General features: G+C 34.4%; 1 protein-coding gene across 17 annotated transcripts in view; it reads left to right on the top strand.

Moving 5' to 3' along the window:
• The window catches only part of LOC117322234 (CLIP-associating protein 1-like), a 158,384-nt gene that overhangs the window by 118,469 nt on the left and 21,453 nt on the right, over positions 1-18,462 (top strand). For 13 of the 17 annotated variants that reach the window (XR_004531497.1, XR_004531499.1, XR_004531498.1 and 10 more), the window contains 13 exons: positions 1,336-1,500; positions 1,820-1,876; positions 2,408-2,472; positions 2,750-2,773; positions 3,615-3,728; positions 4,946-4,999; positions 10,412-10,515; positions 11,119-11,182; positions 12,280-12,443; positions 12,869-12,947; positions 14,192-14,197; positions 17,077-17,220; positions 17,626-17,712. Coding sequence is in view for 14 of the 17 variants with exons in the window: in XM_033877025.1 (XP_033732916.1) it covers positions 1,336-1,500; positions 1,820-1,876; positions 2,408-2,472; positions 2,750-2,773; positions 3,615-3,728; positions 4,946-4,999; positions 10,412-10,515; positions 11,119-11,182; positions 12,280-12,443; positions 12,869-12,947; positions 14,192-14,197; positions 17,077-17,220; positions 17,626-17,712 (1,127 nt within the window). In the remaining 3 variants the exon portion in view is untranslated. The remainder of the gene's footprint in view (positions 1-1,335; positions 1,501-1,819; positions 1,877-2,407; positions 2,473-2,749; positions 2,774-3,614; positions 3,729-4,945; positions 5,000-10,411; positions 10,516-11,118; positions 11,183-12,279; positions 12,444-12,868; positions 12,948-14,191; positions 14,198-17,076; positions 17,221-17,625; positions 17,713-18,462) is intronic. The other 4 variants (XM_033877026.1, XM_033877032.1, XM_033877028.1 and 1 more) reach the window with 4 other exon arrangements.

Below are 18,462 nucleotides of genomic sequence, written 5' to 3' on the forward strand. Positions count from 1 at the left end.
CCCTGGGGCGGGGACTTTAGTCCGGAGGCTTGACCTGATCTTTTGGTGTTGAGAATATGAAAAGTTCTTTCTGCATGCAATTTTATGAAGACTTAATGTTGTATCTGAAGTGAGTTTTAATTATATGTATATCTGACCTTTTGACCTTTTCTTGATGCATGGTGTGACTTAGGTCATATTTTACTCGGAACTATTTCGTGAATTTAGTAGCCTGATATAGAAATCAGGTCTTCCTAGAAATGGACGAGGACACCTTGCTGTGTTTACATCAGTATCAGAAATGGAGTTGTATTTGTTCTTAGAACAATGGAAGATTTTTTTGCCTGTGTGATTATAACCGGTGCACATTGACGGTTCACTTTTTATATAACTGTGAAATACCACTACCTTATCACGATAAACCTCACTCACTGTGGAACACTTTTATGAACTACTGGACACAGTTGACGTCACAGAGCATGCCCTTTTTTCTACCCTTTGTACATTTCCTGTGTGTGACTCTCCTCCACACCTGAGCTCCCTGTGGTCAAACCTTGTACCATATATTACTGTGATCTAATTTCTTTGTGTGCATGATTTGTACTTATTACGCTAACTTGATGGGAAGACGAGGCCGGCGCACAGTCACTGTCTCAACCTTCCATGTTGTCTTTCTGTTTATAAACGTGTGTCATGATAAGTAGCTAGTTACTGCATGCTTACCAATACTTCTTGTGGATATCTGATGTAGCTAACATAGAAGTAGTTAGATGTAAAATCTCTTCCAATTTTATCTTCATGAGTTCTTTTATTTTGCAGCAAATACTAACTTGTAGATCTTGATACAAGTTTTCAGGTATTTTTATGTGCAATTCCATTTTCTGAGTTCTTTCAACAAAGGAAATTCATAATATTTTTATGCTAGGAAAAAAAAAAAAAAAAAAAAAAGGTAAATTTTTAAAATTTGAAGTAAACAGATATGTGTTGGATTCAAGCTGACATATCATAACTGAGGAAGGCTGGTTAGAGTTTACAGAATGAAACAATATTCACTGTCTTGACTGTCCTTAAGTAAGAACAATGTCCACTGTCTTGACTGTCCTTAAGTAAGAACAATATCCACTATCTGGACGGTCCTCAGTCAGATTTTGAGAGTGTTCAGTTTTCATAGGTCATCATTTTGTTAAACACACAAGCCTTGGTGATTTTAGTATATTCTGGATATAAAATCCTTGATATTCATACCTTACTCTAAACATCCTGAATATTAACATTTATACATGTAAAAAGATCTAGTCTATCCAGCTGTATAGTTATGTATAGCAATTATATACTAATTTCCTTGTTGTGTTACAGCCAATAGTCGTTCTGGGTCACCCTCGTCACGCCTGAGTTACCTCACACACACGACAGGCCGCGCAGAGTCTACCATGACCCCTGGACGTCCCCGCCGGTCGGGGATGGTCCGGAGTCAAGGAGCGAGCCGGGAGGGTAGCCCTACCCGCATGAATCTTCAACCAGGTAATGCTTTTTGGCCCTTATTAGGTGATAAAACTTATAGAGGGTAGATATTTAAAGTATTATGTGTCTCTGAAGGTAGACACTGTCAACACTTAGACAATGTTATCATACAGGCATTTCGTAAAAAGCAATTTGTAAGTATATTGTGCTGACTTGAAACATTCATAACTTTTAGTACCTTTGAAACATAGCATATTGATGATTTGATCAACATGACTGAGACCAGAAACTATAAAGATTTTATGTGTTATATCTAACTTAGTAGTTTTGGCGGTAATAATACATTTAAGAAGTGACTTCCAACATTTGTATGTTACAGGTCGTGAGAGGAGACTCAGTGGTAGTAAACTGTCGACAAACAAGGGCGGTAAAGGCAGTGAGTATACTGGAAATATTAGATACGTTGAAAAGGATTTCTTATAAAGAAATGCAAAAGAGTAGAAGAATCATTCAACTGTCAAGGTAAAATTTAAAAATAAGCTTCATTACCTAATTACAGACCTCTGTCAATACAGAAAAGCCAGAAAATCTTCCTTAATCAGGGGTAGAGGTCAGAAATAGCATTAGCTGGCCTGGTAGGAAACAATTCTGATGGGTTTCAAAAGTTAACAAGCGCAACAGCCCAGCTTAGTGTAAGATCTACTGGCTCTTCAAAAGTCTCTAAATTTTTCAGATAAATCTGAAATCCAAGATGGCTGCCATGGCCAACATTTTGAAAAACACATTTTAAACTTCTTCTTAAGTTCCACCAGTTTGTGTTTTTTATTGGGTTGCCCAGTAATCTAAGATGGCGGCCATATCCAACATAAAGTATTTTACAATCCCAATTGTTGTCTGTACCGATTTATATTCTGGATATGTGCCTCTTGTTATTAAAAGGCTGAATAATATCTTTTTGTGTTTATAGATGTGATGGCTCAAAGATTGTTACGGCCCGGATCAGAGGTGGAAGATGCGATGGCCGACGCCCTGGTAAGGTCCCCGAAGTCACTCAACACATACATATTACATATATACATACGTTTTGTAGCGTTAGATACACATCACAGCGATCACCTTGGAATGCTATATTTTATAGACGTGTTCGATCTGGAAGTTTTCATGAGAAATTTGTTTTAATGTATAGATATTTCTGATAAAGAAATCCTCATGGATGTAAATAGAAGTTGATGATCACATTTCTTAGAAATTAATGTATTGGAGTAGTATGGTTTTTTGACTGGACGGAACTTGTTTTGTTTTTTATAAGTCGCCAAAGGGAGAGCACCCAAAGGTGAGATTTATATCGTTGTACAAGGGGTGCATGTATCATATTGTTAAAACACACAAATGTGTTGATGTAATTCTTTGCTTGTTACAAATATTTTTTGCTTAAATCATCCTGGTCATGAAGTAAAAAATGAATTCAAATAATATTTAGAAATTTGATTTTTGTTTTTAAAAAAAAAAATATATATATATGTTTTGAAAAATTATCAAGGAAACAAAAGTTTTGTGTTTTTTAAGTGGCCATGTAATTAAGTTGTTTGTGACACTAGCACTTGTGGTATACAGCCTTAAGTTCTTCAAATGTTGGCAAGTTTTCGTTCGTGATCTTGAGTTTTGTTCATTGGTAATTCTTTTGTTTTTATTTCAAATTATTTCAAATTCCAAAATTTGATTTTGTCCTTTTTGTTTCATTATGGTATATATATTTATTTTGCTTTCTTTCCCTCTTCACCACAACAGGATAGACACCTGATGTATTATTACTTTATAAATAGTATTAAGAGTTATCTCCCTTCATCAGAATGTTACTTTTGCATTATGGTGTACCGTTGTATGTATGTCATCAATTTTGAGAATTATGACGACTGTCACATTTGATAAAATCAGTTATTAAATTACAAATCTTAAAGAGGTTTCATATGTTGAAATGGAACTCTTTATGAAAAGAGATATGCAATTAGGCGGCAGTGCCTTAATGTGGTACGGGAATTTTCCATGATTGTGCTTCGTGATGAAATTAATGAAGAAATAATGACTTAATATTTTTTACTTGCTTCACTTTGATGCTATTTTAGTATTATATGTATAGATTCTTTGGACTTATATTAATTTCACTGTTAACATAGCACAAAGGTCCGATGCGGAGACGTTATGACACATACGACTCTGACGATGCGGCCAGCGAGACGTCCAGTGTTTGCTCTGAGCGGTCCTACAGCTCTCTGGGAAGGACTTCTGAGGTAAGAAATGGCATCTCCACATTATTTAACATGGCTCTTCCCAGTCCTGATAGCTGTGTAAGAGTTCCGGGGAACGTGTGATGCTAACATAGTCCTGTAGAATCACGGTCGTTAAAAAAGAAAAACCAGGTTCTCAGTCAATCGGATATATCAATTTTAATCAAGTAAGCAGTAACAAGTCATTAACATATCTTTATACAAACATTGTTTAGGGGATAATTATATTAAGTCAATTGTTCAAATCGGGCCCAGCTGTTATATATGAATATCGCCCTTTTATCTGTTTGATGTCTACTTAGAACTGTGTGAAGACGTTTTATCTTGTCAAATTTACTTGTGTATTAGGGTGTCATATTAGATATACAATATAGAATTTTTCATTTTGTCAGATTGTTCAGTAAGCAATGTATAAAACTATTTTTCAAGAATTTTGAAAATGGAAAAGAACTTTGTATAATGTCATTTTCAGCTGGTTTTTTCTATTCCTGAATGAGAAACACTCTCTTGCATGTTCAGAAGAACTTTCAAATATATCGTATAAATCTCCTCTCTGTCTGTTCCTTTTTCTGTTATCTTCTGTTACTTGTTTAGTGAGTAGTGAATTGTTCTGTCTTTAAAAAAAATCTGAAGATATTTTTTGTCCAGTTTTTTTTATCAATCGTAGTATATTGTACTTTCGTTGGGGTAATTCTAAGTTACAGTGTTATTTTTCTTCAATTCTCATGCATGTTGCCCTTTTTCCTTTGTAATATTTCTCCAAAACCATCAACATGGCTACTATAGAGTTAAGAGGGTTGGCTTTGTGATGTCCGTTAGTGTTCACCTTATAGATATCTCTTTCTCTGTGTTAGTTTTCTGTAATATTGATTAAAATTACTGTTATTGGAAATGTATAGGGGTAAATTATTTTACATAATTTTCAGTTTAAAAAAAAAAGGGGGGGGGGGGGGGGGGGGGCAGATCATAAGATATTTTAGATTAGTAGTTTATTTTTTCAAGTTGTAAAATATTGTTTTTCTATTAAGCCGTATATTTTAAAGGACTATTTGTATTGAAACAAAATTGGAATATGGTAGTTATAGCTGACTTGTGATGAAGACTACAAGAGTTATGTGCCCTTTGTATCTGAGAAAACAGGAGAGTTGTGTCCCCTGGAATCATGATTGTTGATGTGTTGCTTACATGCTTTTTATTTTGTGCTGCTTATTACCATGAAGGCGTCCTCCACTGAGTTTGACAAGTGGTACTATCGACTCCCGACACCCACACAGGTATAGGGCCATGCCTGGACTTGTGTTGTACTCTGTATTATCTCCCCTTAGTCGGACAGATCAGTCAGTCAGTGTCTCCAATAATAGCATTATCTACCAAACATAAATTATTTAATTATCATTACGAAAGAAAGTAACTGTCAGTTATGCTGATATGACATAAATATTACTTAAATTTTCTGTAAAATACAAAAGAAGTGAATTTTCTTTATCTTGTATCTAATTCCTGTATTAGTTTCGGAATCTAAAGATCCATCTTTTGTCCATTTTCAACAAGAAGCATGACATTGTTATATGTAAATTTCAAGAATAAAGATCTGAGTAGACCCAAATGACTAAGTTCAATATTTGGTAACGAGAGACTGAATCTGACTGGTCCGCTGTATGTAAATGAATATTGTATCCTGGACGTATTCTACAGAAGTTTTCTTGATTTTCTGTATAATTTTTCGTAGTGTTCTGCTCCTTTTATTTTGTGTAGCTGGGAAGGGCTCTGTACCAATTTGTTTATTTCCAAAAAAATATATATTGGTTTTTTTATACATTTTGTTGCTGCAATGCATCTTGGGAATGTTCTGATGCATTGTGGGATTGGCATTTCTGTTTTCTTTTGCTATAATTTGTTTGCTCTGCAATAGGCTCTTTCCAAAGAATGATTGTCACTATCAGTGTGTGTTTCTCCTTAGGTGTTCAGAATTAGTGTAGGAAAATATAGCTATGAATTTTGGAAAAATACATGATTAGAATTTCAATGTACATTGTATATATGAAGTTTATATATATATATCTGCATTGTGATTATTTATACTGGAATATTTCAACCTGGAAATAAGGGTATATTCAAAACAGCAGTTAATGATTGTGTTGGCAAGGAAAATATCCCAGTATAAATATCCTATTTAAGGAGTTTATTGTGTTGATGAAGCACTAGAATGTTTACACTAGAGAATGCTATATAGTGTATAAACAGAATGTATTTAGTGTTTCTTTTTGTTCTGTCTCTGCTCCATGTTGATTGGTCAATCTAGTCGACCAATAAGGATCAGGGTACTTGTAGCTCCTCCTCCACTCCCCCTCCCAACCACCCGGACATTCAGGTAACCTTCATCTCGTTAACGTGTTTGACCTTGTCAAGTGGCTTTATTGATGTTCCTTGCCGATGTTGGGCTTTTTTTGCACTGTTTTATTTTCTCGTGTATAGCTGGTTAGTTTTGTGCTTACGGTTATCATACATGTGTTAAACTTAAAAATTCAGAAGTTCATTTGCTCTGGTATTTGTCGTCGTTCTTTTTTATTATCTTGTTAAATGTTTTTGGTTTGTCATTTTCATCAAGAGACACACACACTATTTATTTTAAAACTGGATTTTTTTTTTGGTAAAATCCTTAAAAAAAGTATATGGGTAATTGTTGAAATTCAGTTTCAGTTTTCAATTCATTTATAAGAATTGTAGTTAAAATATTGTTTAACATTTTAAAACTTTATGAATTAAGACTTCATTTATATCATTAACAACTTTGTTCAGTTCTATATTTGTAAGACTTTGTATATCAATACTGTTTTATGTAACATAACGAAAATGTTAATAAGATTATAATCTGTTCAGATCAGTTACTGTAGGTGATGATCTTTTTGTTTTCACACCAACACAGCTGTCAATCATCAATTGTTATCATCATCATTTGTTTTAAAACTTTTTGTAAGATATAATTATATTCTGTACCATTTTATATCATAATGATTTGCATCTATCAACTCTGTTGTGATGCATATGTTGTTGATTTATATATTGTAAAAGTTATTCATGAATATTCATTATATTACATCATGTGGTTGTTTTATATACTTTAAAAGTCATTCATGAATATTCATTATATTACATCATGTGGTTGTTTTATATATTGTAAAAGTCATTCATGAATATTCATTATATTACATCATGTGGTTAAAAAATCATCTATTACAAATGTTACTTTCCATTTGAGTAATCATGTGTTGAGATATTGTGTCACACTTTGTTTCCCACCATAAATTTGTATTATTTCCATACTCCTCATAAACATTGTGCGTAAATGTAGGTTTCGTCTGAAGGCTATCTAAAGTCAATACATTGTATCACAAAATGCTATCATTATGCAAGTTTTCTTTCGTGTTGTCCGAAATTATTCAAATAGACACCGGAGATATTTAAATAATCCTGCTGTGTTTTAGAATCGTAGATTTTTTAAATTGAATTATAAGTGTAAGTGGAGCCAGTACTAATATATGGATAACGATAGTGATGAAGTGTTTAATGGTACAGAGAGACACTAGTCTATTGTATCAGAATTGTCATTGGGGGTCTGCTTTTGTAAAATTTTTACTTGTAATTTATCACTCCCTGTTGAGGGCTTCAAAGTATTAGGTAGCAATAATGTTCTATAATCCAGATATCTATATTTGGTATCACCAAAGTCATTGAGAAGAGTTCTATTTGTCAATGAAATCATTATTAGTATTATCAGAGTAGAGATCTCTCCGTCAATGAAATCATTATTAGTATTATCAGAGTAGAGATCTCTCCATCAATGAAATCATTATTAGTGTTATCAGAGTAGAGATCTCTCCGTCAATGAAATCATTATTAGTATTATCAGAGTAGAGATCTCTGTCAATGAAATCATTATTAGTATTATCAGAGTAGAGATCTCTCCATCAATGAAATCATTATTAGTGTTATCAGAGTAGAGATCTCTCCGTCAATGAAATCATTATTAGTGTTATCAGAGTAGAGATCTCTCCGTCAATGAAATCATTATTAGTATTATCAGAGTAGAGATCTCTCCGTCAATGAAATCATTATCAGTATTATCAGAGTAGAGATCTCTCCGTCAATGAAATCATTATCAGTATTATCAGAGTAGAGATCTCTCCGTCAATGAAATCATTATCAGTATTATCAGAGTAGAGATCTCTGTCAGTGAAATCATTATTAGTATTATCAGAGTAGAGATCTCTGTCAGTGAAATCATTATTAGTATTATCAGAGTAGAGATCTCTGTCAGTGAAATCATTATTAGTATTATCAGAGTAGAGATCTCCGTCCATGAAATCATTATTAGTATTATCAGAGTAGAGATCTCTCCGTCAATGAAATCATTATTAGTATTATCAGAGTAGAGATCTCTCCGTCAATGAAATCATTATTAGTATTATCAGAGTAGAGATCTCTCCGTCAATGAAATCATTATTAGTGTTATCAGAGTAGAGATCTCTCCGTCAATGAAATCATTATTAGTGTTATCAGAGTAGAGATCTCTCCGTCAATGAAATCATTATTAGTATTATCAGAGTAGAGATCTCTCCGTCAATGAAATCATTATTAGTATTATCAGAGTAGAGATCTCTCCGTCAATGAAATCATTATTAGTATTATCAGAGTAGAGATATCTCTGTCAATGAAATCATTATTAGTATTATCAGAGTAGATCTCTCTGTCAATGAAATCATTATTAGTATTATCAGAGTAGAGATCTCTCCGTCAATGAAATCATTATTACAGTCAAACCTGCTCTAACGACCCCCTGTATATAACGACTGCCTGTCTATAACGACCGGTTTTAAGATTCCCCGTGAGATTTTACTATATAACGACCCTCTGTATAGCGACTACCTGTCTAATGTGGCTAACGACCGGTTATTTCAGAACGCCGGTCGCTAATTTGTTTTCTATAGCGACCGATTTCTGTCAGCCATCTTCTGCTCTCGGCAGTAATCCCTCATAAAATACCCGGAAAATTCAGACACATCGACCCTGGCTTGATTATACAAACAAAGGACCACCACAGCCCTGGCCTGAGTATATAAACAAAAGACCCCTACCACCTGTTAGCCTATAATTACTGTAGCTGCCCTGGCCTGGGGCTCGGTAAGAGAGGAGTCGGGTCACCATGCGTGTCGGTATTACATTACAACTGTGCACAGGTGGCTTCATTTGACACGGTCAGTTAATTTTGTGATTACAACTAGGATACATCACTTCAATAACAAACACTGGTCATATCTATCAACAAGATTTACTCACATGAAAGCCAATAATGCCTTTCTTAATCGTAGCTGTCGGTACTAGCGTTTGTACTGCCGCCATCTTTAATTAGTCAATACTAATAAAAAGTCGTAAACTGACACAAATATCCGGATTTCAATTTGGGTCAGAAAAAAAAAAAAAATTGGTTTTAAGAAGTAAGACTATAACACAAAATAATTAGTAGTAACACAAATATAATTAATTTATTAATTATTGTGTATTCTTTTTTCTTTATTTATGAAAGAAAGGGAGATAATTTGATAGATACATATAGCATTATTTCAGAACAAAAAAATTTAAAATTTATCCATAAGACCATTTTGAGTTATATTTTGTGTTTGGGTCCACAAATCATTAAATATTAAACCCTTCAGATTTATAAAGTTTATGCATTTATTTAACTTCTGACTGGTCTTCTGAATGCCCTGTTCAATGACAATTTATTTATGGCAGGTTTAAGTAAATTGGTTGGTGCAATAATGTTGACCTGTCTATAAAGGCAACCTGTCTATAGTGACCGTTTTTCTGCCTCCCCTTGGGCGGTCGTTATAGACAGGTTTGACTGTAGTATTATCAGAGTAGAGATCTCTGTCAATGAAATCATTATTAGTATTATCAGAGTAGAGATCTCTGTCAATGAAATCATTATTAGTGTTATCAGAGTAGAGATCTCTGTCAATGAAATCATTATTAGTATTATCAGAGTAGAGATCTCTCCGTCAATGAAATCATTATTAGTATTATCAGAGTAGAGATCTCTCCGTCAATGAAATCATTATTAGTATTATCAGAGTAGAGATCTCTCTGTCAATGAAATCATTATTAGTATTATCAGAGTAGAGATCTCTCTGTCAATGAAATCATTATTAGTATTATCAGAGTAGAGATCTCTCCGTCAATGAAATCATTATTAGTATTATCAGAGTAGAGATCTCTCTGTCAATGAAATCATTATTAGTATTATCATTTAGCCTGTTCTGTTGATCATCTTTTTATACATCATTCAGTAGACTAATTACTGCATGTAACGGTATATTTTCTCCATTATGCATGTCAAGTTATGGCTAATAAGGTAAATTTCTGTGAAGAGTTATCTCCCTTTTATCAAAAATAAATAAAAAATTGTACATAATAATTGAATGGAAACAGTGTACATCATAAAAAGTGAACTGATTTAAACTGATATTGTAATTATTATAGGTATTAATCAGGAAAGGTTTAATTGGGATAATTTACAGTCAAACGTTTTGTAAGATGGTATACATACATTCGTAAATGTATATGATTGTCTCATTTGTGTAATAAAGTTTAACAATATTCTGAAGTGCAAATGTTATGTTTTTCAGGACACGGCTGAAATTATCACCCTTATAGGAAGTGGTTCATATACTGACAGGAAAGAAGGTCTCATAGCGCTTCAGCACCTCTTGAGGGCTCACAGATATCTAAAGTAGGTCACAGCTAACGTGGTAGTATTCTTAATGTAGGTCATGGTTGTTGTCACAGTAATCTATAGGTAGGTCTGGGTTATTGTCATTGTAATTTGTATGTAGGTCACAGATAACTAGAGTAGGTCACAGCTAATGTGGTAGTATTCTTAATGTTGTCACAGTAATCTATAGGTAGGTCTGGGTTGTTGTCATTGTAATTTTTATGTAGGTCACAGATAACTAGAGTAGGTCACAGCTAATGTGGTAGTATTCTTAATGTTGTCACAGTAATCTATAGGTAGGTCTGGGTTGTTGTCATTGTAATTTTTATGTAGGTCACAGATAACTAGAGTAGGTCACAGCTAATGTGGTAGTATTCTTAATGTTGTCACAGTAATCTATATGTAATTGTTAATTGTCACTGTTATTTTTATGTAGGTCATAGATAACATGATAATATCCTTTATGTAGGTCATGGTTGTAGTCACAATAATCTTAATGTAGGCATAGGCAATGATACCTGATTCACAATTAGCTATCATAGAAAACAAACTTTGTAAAACAAATTAAGCTGATTTTTGTATCAAAATATGGAATCTGAAATCTGATTTTCTCTGATGTAGTCGTGTGGAGCTCAGAAAAGTGACAGAAGTTTTTGCCCGGATGTTCCATGATCCTCACAGCAAAGTAAGTGAGAAACTCAAGATTTCTAAATATGCCTTTTCTCCTTTACTCTTGCTTCAAAAAGTCAGCAATATAACTGCTTCCCAGTTCACACTTAATACATCGGAAAACTGGCTGTACATGAACGAAACTTCTTAATTCTCGGTTCTCAAGCTAAGTACATACTTAGCTGAGAAGTTCTTCAAAATGGTTTGCACATAGGCCTTCTTAAGTATTTCAGAATACGTTCAACTAAGAACATATTAGTTGGTCTATAAGCAGCCTTGCAGAGAACTGTTTTGTGATTTTTTTTAGTTAAAAATCTATAGGAGTAGTGATGTCACGATTTGGAGGTAAGAGTCATAATGTAACACATCCAGTTATTTGTTGTCGTCTAATTGGTACGTATCAAATGATAGAACTGTAAGGTTCGTGAGGGGCGGGAAAGGGGGGAAAACTGGATAGGAAAAATAAATACCCTTTCTCGTGGAAAAAGTTTTGAAGAGAGATGATGTTATTTTTGGAAATGTCACAAGATGTGGTTATCAGCTCACAACAATGAACAATGGGCAGCCAAGAACACCAAGAATCATGAGATTTGGCAGTTCAGTTCCTATGATGGTGCCCCACAAAGTTTGCGAAAAGGAATTGCCTTGAACCTTGTTCAAGGTCTCAGAGGTCAAATTTGTTCAAACACATGATTAACTTAACTGAAAGGCCTAAAATGAAGTTCGTTTGATAAATTGAAAGGCAGAGAATCATCAACACAGGGTCTTGTTAACATGAATCATCAACACAGGATCTTGTTAACATGAATCATCAACACAGGGTCTTGTTAACATGAATCATCAACACAGGATCTTGTTAACATGAATCATCAACACAGGATCTTGTTAACATGAATCATCAACACAGGGTCTTGTTAACATGAATCATCAACACAGGGTCTTGTTAACATGAATCATCAACACAGGATCTTGTTAACATGAATCATCAACACAGGGTCTTGTTAACATGTTTGTAAATATCACTTTGTATAAATAAAACTTCCTAATCCTATTATCACATTTCCTTCCAATCCATATTCTGTTAACTCTAATCAACCAATGTCTGTTTTGTAGGTGATGAGTCTATTTTTAGACACACTTGTAGATCTGATGAATGTGCACTCCCGCGACCTGACGGACCAGCTGTACATGATAATGACACGCCTTCTCATGAAGACAGGTGCTGACATGCTCGGCTCCGTCCAGGCCAAGGTCACACGTGCACTCGAGGGTGTCAGGTATGTCATAGTGACCATTGGTCAGTCCATAGCTGCGCTAGACTAGTTTCATTGGTCAGTCATAAGATTAATCCTGTCGCCAAAACCTTATGAGTAATGTTTAAATGCATATTTTCTAAGGAGTATGAAATTGTCTTCTTGGTTTGAAAATAGATATCTGGGCCCAGTTGTTTAAAAGGCAACTAGGCTAATCACATTTTAACAATGTTTTTCAAATCCTGATATAATAATTTCTGGTAGAACTAACTTGACAAAACTTGATGAAATTCTGGAAAACTGGCATAATTCAAAGACGTTATACTCACAGGTTTTTCAACAAATGAGAAATGAAATTTTCACTAATTAAGTGATTAAGCTAATCACCTTTTGAACAACTGGGCCCTGGTGTTATTTACTAGAAAATAATTTCTGGTTTTTACTTTCAGAGAAAATTTTCCATGCGATCAGCAGTTCAGCATTTTAACGAAGCTACTTATCGATCAAACTCAATCCCCAAACTTAAAGGTGAGTCTAATATAGCTGATATATAACGGTGGCGGTGTAACAGGGCTGTGTTGGTCGTCTATACATCCTATACATGTACTGGCTGGTACATGGTGAGTAGACTATTACAGAGATACCAACCTGCCTGCCCTGCCGTGTTCCAGGAGATGGAATTCAGTTAAATAAACTTCAGTTTATGTTTTGTTGTTGTTATACAGCTTATAGATACTTCTTTTCTCGATACAATCTCCAGATAAAATATCTATATTTTGACAGAAATTTCACAGATAATAAAAGTAAAATTATTTCATGATCTGCATCGGATTTGTCTTCAAGATACTAAAAACATTCTGAGATAAGAGTCCTCATTCTTTAGGGAGAGGATGTGAACATTAATGACTCTTGCATGAAGCCAGTTGCACAGTCAATAAGTTTGGCATTCTTTCCTTTGTATAGAATGTCAATGGTAGGCCGTGTGGCTGCACATGTATACAGTGCATATCATTTTGATTCATTATAGTACTAGCATTGAATTCTGGTTATATATGATGCTTATTGAATTTCTATGTTGTACATTGTATGTATATATTCTGGCTGTGTTTGATAAGCTTTGTATAAATGTGATACGAGGTCTGTTCATCGCTCCAGTCCTTCAATGTCGGGTCCTTTGAATATGTTATGGGCAGACATGTCATCAAATTTGTTTACATATTAAATCAATAAATGACAATGTTTGCTTCCTGTTTGAACATCTGTATATATATACATATATTGTGTTTTCATCAATCATTTTCTGGCTGTAATGCTAGGAATATCATTTGCTGATCTTCTTATTCAGAATATCTTTGTTGTTTCTTTTCAAATTGTAGAATTTTTTCCAAAAATGGGTTTGTTGGGTCACCAGTTCATTTTAATTGAAAAAAAAAAAAAAAAAATGAAGAAAAGGACTTGAAGGACTTGCTAGAATACAGTATTGAAGTCCTATATTGAAAAATCCCTTACAAATCTCCAATAGAAAACAAGATCATTGGGGTCATATAAGCTATATAGTGTGAAAAAAACATCAATTTCCTTTTAATTAGTTTCTGACATTGCAAAATCTGATCATGGAAGCCTCAAGAAATCCTATGAAGTACGTGTCGTCCAGATATTGTACTGGACTTCAGTAGATACCAGCTTCTATGATAAGGTGGTGTAATGTTGGGTTTGTTTTTATATGCTATTGACGATGTGTCGGTATTTTCTCTCCCTTCTGCTTCATTTAGCCAAAGGTAAAGTTGTTTTCCTCTACATCATGCATCCCTATGTATCGTCCTTATATGTACTTGGTGTGTGTGCTGCTATATATGTGTTCAATGGCCAGGTCTCGTCTATCCTTCTCTCACAGTTACTGACCTCGGATAAGGTACAGCAAAGAAATCGTTAACCCTCTATCGGTGAAACATAGCTCTAGATATATGACCATCACCAGCATTACAGATGTTAAAATGGCACAAGAGGGAAATTATTTCAAGGAAAAAATGTAAAAAAAAAAAAAAAAAATAAGAAAGAAAGAATAAGAAAGAATTGAAGAAAAATGAATAAAGAAAAAAAAACTGGAGATAAGTTGATGGACGATAAGAGACCATTTTCCTGTACGTCCTCCCAGCAGCAGATTTAGTAATGATATAAACACTATTGTCACTTAGATCACTCAGCCCAGCAGATATCAGCATCGTCACGAAACACATCACCCATCACACCTCCAAAGTCAACAGAACACACCTTCATAGTCAACAGACATTGGCTTCAGGCTTCAATGCTAATGTCTGGTGCTTCAAGTGCCTTTCCACGGTCGTAGAAGCTAGTTCTTGAAGCATTGGCCAAAAGACAAAGCTCAAATCACTGAAAGCTTGCATAGATTTAAAAGGAAAGCCAAGCACACTTCATAGTTATCACTTCATTGCTCATAGCAAATAGGCCATGTTGGAAAGAGAGGAGGGAAACAGCATTTTTACTCCTAGCTTGCAGGGATGTAAGCGTATACCAGTTTTGCTGTTGGAAGATATTTTCAATGCCTGCTAGCATCTCGTTTATTTTTAAATTGGATGCATTCAAGTGTGAATATGCTGCTTTTTTGCCAATCTCTCTTTTTCTAATATTTTTTTTTTTTTATTTTTTTTTTTATTTAGTGTTCATTGAAGTCGTATTTCAATGAGAAAATCTTTTTAAATTTTAATTGGTAGAAGCAATTAAGAGTTAATTTATGAAATATGAATCCTTACTAAGCGTATTCATATCAAAGAAAGTTAACTCTCTGTTATCAGGATTTTGTTATTGTTTTGCACACATATTCCTGATATTTTTAATGTTATTTCAAGTACAGCTTTAGAAATATTTTTGAATTAGATTTCGTGAATTTAACTATTGTTAAGTTTGATAGAACATGTGTAGTGTTTTGGTCTTATGTAAATTCATCTTGAAAATCAGTTTGTGTAGTAAGGATGTCCATGATGAGTGAATGGAGGATGGCGATGGGGACGTGTGTGATATGCTTGTTAGTATGTGTGGTACAGGTGTAGGGTTGTTTGTGGTAGGATGTGGTAGACAGTGTTGCGAGTTTACACGGTGTAGGATTGTTTGTGGTAGGATGTGGTAGACAGTGTTTCGAGTTTACAAGGTGTAGGGTTGTTTGTGGTAGGATGTGGTAGACAGTGTTGCGAGTTTACACGGTGTAGGATTGTTTGTGGTAGGATGTGGTAGACAGTGTTTCGAGTTTACAAGGTGTAGGCAGGCATGTGTGGAGCATGTTGATGGAGTATGAGAGGAGTTTGATGTAGTTTGTCGGTGATGGCCATAACAATGTTAAAGTCATTTTAGTCTAATGAAATAATCCAACAACATCGATAATACATATGATATCATTTGATCTAGAAAGCAAACTCTGAGCTCATATTGCTGAAAACATCATATATATGGCACTGAAAGCATTGTGCTGTATTATCATGGTGCTGATTTCAAATTCTGTATTCAGTATTGCTTTCTACAGCAAGTATTATGGGCGAGTAAATTTATCATTGAGCTAATCTGCATCAATTTGAGTGTACGAAAATAAGGATGGTTACAGCGATATGTCATACGTTGAAGATTGAGCAGAATAGGTCCATCTATCACAGTGTAATATGCTGTTTAAATATTTGCGCCAACTTGACAAGATTTACATGTATATGTATCATGCTGTACTTCTCTGATTTGTGTACCCTGTGTGAAATGTATCGTATTTATGTCCCGATAACTGGTCTTTTTCTCCAGATTTCAGTCTATAAACTCCTGTGTGGTCCTGGTCAATTGACCGGTGTTCCTGTGTGGTCCTGGTCAATTGACCGGTGTTCCTGTGGTTCCTGGTCATTTGTCCGGTGTTTCCAAATGTTGTGTTATATATTTACTGATTGTTGTGGTTTAGCCGTGTATATAGTGTGTGAATTCCATCGCTGTGGTTGGCATGGCGTATGATAAAAACAGCTGTGAATCAGTGTTCATATACGGTGCATGCTGTTTATTCTGAATATAATTGTTCAAGTAAAAAAAACATGTTTTATTTTTGAAGGAAAAAATGTATTAAACTAGAATACATGTACATGTTAATTTATATCTCATTCTGTTTAAGCAGTTTTTAATACATACATGTATTTGTATATAAATTGTATCTATATAAAATACTAACTTTGTTCCAAAGTTCCAATGGCTTCTTTTGGTGAAGGATATTCTATCATTTGCAGGTTTTTCTCATCCCTCAAAAACTCTCTGATTTTGATCAGATTTGAAGCTATATTAATCCATATTCAATCTTTATCATTGGCCCCTAGAATTGTGTATAAATTTATCAAAGCTGTTTTAAACATCCATTCTGTATAGATATTGATTAGGTCTTGTTTGCTTCTAAATCCTAATCTGGTTTGATGTATGGACGAATGAAATATTAAACGAAAACAAAAAAGAACATACATGTACACATGACACCTTCGTCTTTGATTGCAGAACAGGATTATTATGGAGGGGTGTCTGACATTGAAGATGACTTATGAGGAAGTTAATTTGTGTGGGTGTGAAGTTATAAAGATCACAATCTATAATTCTATAATAATCTAAAATGCTGTATTTTTGTGCACAGGTTAAGACCAGCATCCTCCATTACATGCACGGCCTTGTGGGAGACATGGACCCGTCAGACTTCATGAACTCCACAGACACGCGTCTTGCTTTATCTCGGATCATTAACTTCACCACGGAACCAAAGAGTGCTGATGTCCGAAAGGTACAGGCCGTAAATAGAAACAGGTGATCTTCTAAATGTTTGAAGGCATTGAGCAGTACTATGTTAAATTTGTCAAGTTCTTCGAAAATCAATGTCCGTCTTTGTGGCGGGAATCAATGTCAGTTATACACCAGGAAGGAAATTACTAAAATCAAATCAGTAATATGATATAATGGTCAACAGGTGATTAAGACATTTTAATAAAAAGTTTGGTAACATGTTAATTGCAGCTAATGTATAGAAATACTGATGTTGATTGCAGTTATTGTATAGAAATACTGATGTTGATTGCAGTTATTGTATAGAAATACTGATGTTGATTGCAGTTATTGTATAGAAATACTGATGTTGATTGCAGTTATTGTATAGAAATACTGATGATTAAATTGTGTTTATGATTTGTAGGGGGCACAAGCTGTTCTCATAGCATTGTTCAACTTAAATCCTCCCGAATTCTCTGTCATGTTGTCACTGCTACCTAAAGCATTCCAGGTGAGTCTTATGTATACAAGTGGGAAAATTCAACAAAAGTTGAATGTATACAAGTGAGAAAATTCAACAAAAGTTGACTGTATAGATGTGATGATGATTCTAAAAGAGTATTCATACAGTTGGGGTCAGGTCTTCTAAAACATGTGTTTTCTGGAATATATCAATATATTATTGAAGATCTGATTTCAATCCTAGTATCAATTTGTAAGTTTATTTTCCCACTAGGCAGGTGAAATTGTGTAAATCTTTTTTAAAAGTTAGAAAATGAAATATTGAACGATGAACAAGGGTGATATTTTCGTGTGCTGATGATATAATGTGAATAAGATAATTGGATTGTTTGGACACTAATCTATCTAAAATTGATAAGCAGACACCTTATAATGTTTATTATTATGTGCAGTGTCGGTCAACATTTCCTTTAAAATGCTACTAGTCCTGAACACTTAAAGTGCATAAATGGGTATGGCTCCCCTGGGGGCCGATCGGGCAGGGCCCAGTATGGGAAATAGAGGCAAATCCTTGCGATCACTACTGGTCTTGAACGTCAGTGGATTTTGATGAAATTTGGTCTGGGGTATTATCGGGAAAAGGAGATAGAATGTTCTATATATGGAGTGTATGACTTCCCTGGGGCTGGAGGGGTGGGGCCTAAAATGGGAAATAAAGCAAATTCTTTAAAATCCTTTTTGTCTTCTGTAGCAATGAAAGGATTTTGTCTGAAGCATCCTTGGGTAAAGGGGAAACGAT

Source organism: Pecten maximus, chromosome 2 (genome assembly GCF_902652985.1).
Source record: "Pecten maximus chromosome 2, xPecMax1.1, whole genome shotgun sequence".
Taxonomy (NCBI): domain Eukaryota; kingdom Metazoa; phylum Mollusca; class Bivalvia; order Pectinida; family Pectinidae; genus Pecten; species Pecten maximus.